The 5,175-nt window shown below is 37.1% G+C and overlaps 1 protein-coding gene across 1 annotated transcript; it reads left to right on the forward strand.

Annotated features, from left to right (window-relative positions):
- Window positions 1–751: 751 nt before the first annotated feature.
- On the forward strand, window positions 752–4,531 carry LOC133738470 (auxin transporter-like protein 2). The gene is made up of 8 exons (XM_062166025.1): window positions 752–1,101; window positions 1,205–1,390; window positions 1,485–1,597; window positions 1,730–1,913; window positions 2,014–2,111; window positions 2,709–2,916; window positions 3,053–3,310; window positions 3,948–4,531. The coding sequence occupies exons 1-8, from the start codon at window positions 943–945 to the stop codon at window positions 4,218–4,220; spliced, it is 1,479 nt and encodes a 492-aa protein (XP_062022009.1). The 5' UTR covers window positions 752–942; the 3' UTR covers window positions 4,221–4,531.
- Window positions 4,532–5,175: the final 644 nt, after the last annotated feature.

Raw genomic sequence — 5,175 nt, forward strand, 5'->3', positions numbered from 1 at the left:
GAGAAAGTTTGTGTTTGTAATAGTACGTCTCTATAAATAATCTTTCAATTACTTTATAAATGGGATCGATTTTTTTTATAATCTCAATTAATTTCCCACTACAAATAATGATCAAAATCCAAACAGATCATATTCACACTACAAATGAATAATAAATCTCCTTAAAACTTAAAGAATTGATCTTTGGAGTCTAGCCCTTCATGCTGGTATAAACTCTACTAGTACTCAATAATTTTTTCTCTTCCTTTGAGCTAGAAAGTTGCTTGGACGAAAATTGAAAGGATAACCTCTTTTATCTCTATATCAGATTTTCAATCTTTGGGATCAAAACTAATTTTGTTAAACCCATATGATAACAAACCATAGATACATAAATCTCGTTCAGACCTGATGATCAAGGTGTTCGAAATTTCTGTATCACATGAAAAATTGAAAACCAAGAGATCTTTTGTGTCTACAACTAGAACAGAAATTGTATGGCAAAATTGGTAGTTATGCATAGTAACCAAACAAGTGTAATAATCATCTCTCCAGCTTGGGAAGCGCGTAGACCCGCTCGTGCGGACAAACCATTCACGCTCCGCTAATTAATCACTTTTTAAAATTTAGATTATAGCAATTAACCCTATTTTATATTATGAGCTAAACAACAAAAATTTTAATTACCAAAAAGGGCCCGAGAACCATCGGATTTCGTCAAAACCCCAAACAGAGAATTAACTCGCTTCCCAAAACCGCTCTCAAAAATACCTTTCAAACACAGGGAGCCTTTCTCAGCTTTCAAGAACCACCACACCCCGGCCCTCTTGTCTTTGTGTGTATATATACCCCCACACCTTCACTACACATTAATCAATCACACCCACATTGAACAACAGATACCCACTAGCTACTACTATTTCATTTCAGTGTTTGTTTGTTGTTCACAGTGTCAAGTAAGGTATGGAATCTTCAGACAAGGTGGTGGAGACTGTCATAGTAGGAAACTATGTAGAAATGGAGGCTGATGGGAAGGGCAAGGACTTCAAGTCCAAGCTTTCCAAGTTCTTCTGGGATGGTGGCTCTACTTATGATGCTTGGTTCAGCTGTGCTTCAAATCAGGTTGGTAATGTTGTTCAAATTGAATGAGTGAGCTTTTTTTAGGTTCTTTAGGTGTTAGTTTTTTTGGTCTGAACTAATGAGTTCGTTTGCGTGTGTGTTTCAGGTGGCTCAAGTCCTGCTTACTCTGCCATACTCATTTTCACAGCTGGGAATGCTTTCAGGAATACTCTTCCAGCTCTTCTATGGCTTATTGGGCAGCTGGACTGCTTATCTCATTAGTGTACTCTATGTTGAATACAGAACCAGAAAAGAAAGAGAAAAAGTTGATTTCAGAAACCATGTCATTCAGGTATTTATGCAATTACATAACATGTATGCAGGTTTTTAATCTTTTTGAGGTGAATTCTGACATGGGTTTTCATTGATTTTGAATGGTTGTTTAGTGGTTTGAAGTTCTTGATGGGCTGCTTGGGAAGCACTGGAGGAACGTGGGGTTAGCATTTAACTGCACATTTCTTCTGTTTGGATCTGTGATTCAGCTCATAGCTTGTGCAAGGTACCTAGCTATACACGCATCTCTGACTCTAGCTTTAACTTGTATCTAGCTAGCTTCATTATTTTTCTTAAAGATACAAACTTTGGAATAAAGAAAAGAAAGGGTATCAGTAAATATCTATGTTTGTTGCAGCAACATATATTACATAAATGACAATCTGGACAAGAGGACCTGGACTTACATCTTCGGAGCTTGTTGTGCCACCACAGTCTTTATTCCTTCCTTTCACAATTACAGAATCTGGTCCTTTTTGGGCCTAGTAATGACTACTTACACTGCTTGGTACCTCACCATTGCTTCAATCCTCCATGGTCAGGTAAATTTACTCACCCAGTAATTCCATCACAGTTAATATCATTTACCCAAAGCTTAGTTCATCACTAATTTTTAATTTGTTTCTGTGTTTTTGGTGATAGGTTGAGGGAGTGAAGCACTCTGGTCCAACTAAGCTGGTGCTATACTTCACAGGGGCTACAAACATTCTCTACACTTTTGGGGGACATGCTGTTACTGTGTAAGACATAAACCTTATATTTAGAATGGATTCTGTTTTTCTGCTCAATATTTTAAGCTTGTAGTTTACGGCATTGTGAAGTTATTTAAGTAACTTAATCAAATCTAATGTTCAACATCAGGCTAGATTAGGCATTTTTAAATGCAGAGAATCCCATGTCTGTTTTGTAATAGACAAATCTACCCATGTTTATCTGAGTTTTAAATTGCTACACTATTTATGGGAAAAAATAAATAATTAAAGCATAGTATAGAGCAAGGACTACTTAGCGTCATGTTGAAAGTGACTAAACTTGTCTCTCCAGACATGATCTAACCAGGGGATCTTATGACCAATCTTCATCAAAAGAAACCTTGTTTTCCCTATACAAATTGCACTACACAATAACTCTTTTTCATATTCCCATGATACCCTTAGGCGTGGGAGGCAAAAAGAGCCTTATTTCTTGGGAACCTATCAATTCCATTTTCATGTAGCAAGCCAATACTCTTTCGGTCTTTCCAACAGTTGCTTTCGTTTTTATAGATCCTGTTATGAAAAACTTTATTGCAGAAAACAATTAATGGTTGAAAATAATGAAATTGATTTGGTGTGCAGGGAGATTATGCACGCAATGTGGAAGCCTCAGAAGTTCAAGGCCATATATTTACTGGCTACCATCTATGTGCTGACACTGACCCTTCCTTCTGCATCAGCTGTATACTGGGCATTTGGAGACTTGCTTCTTGATCACTCCAATGCCTTTTCTCTCCTCCCAAAATCGCACTTCAGAGATATGGCAGTCATTTTAATGCTCATCCACCAGGCACGAATACACATTAACTCTTTACTTAAGTAGAAATTTTGCTTAACGATATAACACATCAGATATGTAGTGCGACAACATTACTCGATTCTTGTTTCTAATTGGGATCGATGTGATGATTTTTCTCTACATGCAGTTCATAACATTTGGGTTTGCATGCACACCGCTATACTTTGTTTGGGAGAAAGCTATTGGTATGCATGACTGCAAGAGCTTGTGCAAGAGAGCAGCAGCAAGATTGCCGGTGGTCATCCCCATTTGGTTCTTGGCCATCATCTTCCCATTTTTTGGACCCATAAACTCCACAGTTGGATCACTTCTAGTTAGCTTCACAGTCTATATTATCCCATCTCTGGCCCACATCTTCACCTACAGATCAGCTGCTGCTAGAGAGGTACTACCTTACTTGAATTTCTTAATTACCCTCCAGCTGCAATATCTGAATCTTTGTCAGGTCTGAGTCTTGAGTCATAAATTTGACCAAATCTGAGAAGCAAGTTCATTAATCAATAGGATAATGATTGATCTCTCTTATACTAAATCACCAAGTTGAGTATAAACAACAAGAAAAACAGAGAGGTAGTAGCGTGTGGTCACAGTCTAGCAGACCAGACCCGGCTATTTCTCCTAATAGTCTTAACTTGTATTATCCATTTTGATAACTGGGTCTTAACTCTTAAGCACATTTCCATTTGCTTCTACTATTGCATTGGCTTTACTTAGTCTAATAGGAAAAAAAAATTATATCAATATCTATATTGCAGAAAAAAGCATGAGATTCCATCTGTACCATTGCGCCAGAATATCAGTTCGTACCTGTTATACAGTATTGGTATCCCTTTATCGGACTACTATATAATATCAATAGTGTTCTGCATGCAATTATAAGCAAACTGCAAAATGGTCCCAAAATGGTCCCAGAAAATAGCATTTGTTTCTTTCTTGTTGTATTACTGTATTAGTTTCTACCATGTTGTTTTTTTTATCTAATTTTGACTAATGAGGTTTTGATGGACGGTGGTGAATTGCAGAATGCAGTGGAGCGGCCACCAAGATTTCTCGGAGGGTGGATCGGGTCGTACACCATCAATGTGTTTGTGGTGGTGTGGGTGTTCGTGGTTGGGTTTGGTTTCGGAGGGTGGGCGAGCATTACAAACTTTGTGCGCCAGATTGACACATTTGGGCTCTTCACAAAGTGTTACCAGTGTCCTCCACAAGCAGCACCAATGCTCTTCAACGCTACTACTCATTCAGCTCCTCCTCCTCTCCACCACCCTCTCCTCAACCACACTCACCGCCCTTAATTTGTCTACTCTGGCTGCTTTCGATTACACCAGAAAAAATGGACACCAGAAGTTTAGAGTTGAATCAAAACAGATGAGGAAGTGCCATAGTGTCTGTGCATCAGATTACTATGCCCACCCATCAAAGTACACAACCAGATTTTTCTCTTTGCATCCTTCTGTCTCTGTTGTTTAGCTTCTAGGGCCATTTGTATGAGTTGAAAATGAGCAAGAAAAATGTATGAGACATTTGAAATTAAAATTGTAATTGATCTCTCTTCTTGTGTTGTATTGACATTTGAGTTAGAAAATTTTGATTCCTTCCAAATGTCTATTGTCTGCTAGCTCTGCAAAGAATGGTTTGGATAGTTTAGTAAGATTGGAAAGAATACTTACGTGGATGTCATTTATTATAAGCTAAGCATGTATAACACTAGCTACAAAGTTATCAAGGGAACACTTTCACAAATAATGACTAATCTGACGTGTTTTATCTCCAAAATTTTAATACTCCAAAGAAGTACTGAACTTGCGCTCATTACATAAAAGCATGACTTTTCAAACCCGGTGGAACTTGAAAGAATATCCAAGTTTATAATCCCCCACTTTTCTGTTCTTATCAATAATTCAATATCATAAATGATTTTGGTGTACAGTACTGATATGTATAAATGTGATTTATTATTTCAACCTACCATATACTATCCAATATAAATTTGACGTAATTGCTGCCATACACGCATATTTTAGTATTAGAGCGAAAACTTTAACCGGACATATATATATACACACACACACACACACACACAAGTGTACAACTACCACATTTTCTGTTTTTTATTTATTTTTTATATTCTTTTGTTTTCTATTTTACAATTTACTATATTATCTTTAACCTTGTAGGTACTAGAGGACAAATGCAACTAAAGGTCTAGAAGGGCTATAGCTCTTTCAAACATATATGTAATTCTTTTGA

The sequence above is a fragment of the Rosa rugosa genome, chromosome 3 (genome assembly GCF_958449725.1).
Source record: "Rosa rugosa chromosome 3, drRosRugo1.1, whole genome shotgun sequence".
Lineage (NCBI taxonomy): Eukaryota > Viridiplantae > Streptophyta > Magnoliopsida > Rosales > Rosaceae > Rosa > Rosa rugosa.

Coding starts and splice junctions, on each gene's coding strand:
- LOC133738470 (XM_062166025.1), top strand. CDS start 943: ATGGAATCTTCAGACAAGGTGGTGGAGACTGTCATAGTAGGAAACTAT. Junction 1,391..1,484: donor TCAGAAACCATGTCATTCAG/GTATTTATGCAA, acceptor ATGGTTGTTTAG/TGGTTTGAAGTTCTTGATGG. Junction 1,914..2,013: donor CTTCAATCCTCCATGGTCAG/GTAAATTTACTC, acceptor TTTTGGTGATAG/GTTGAGGGAGTGAAGCACTC.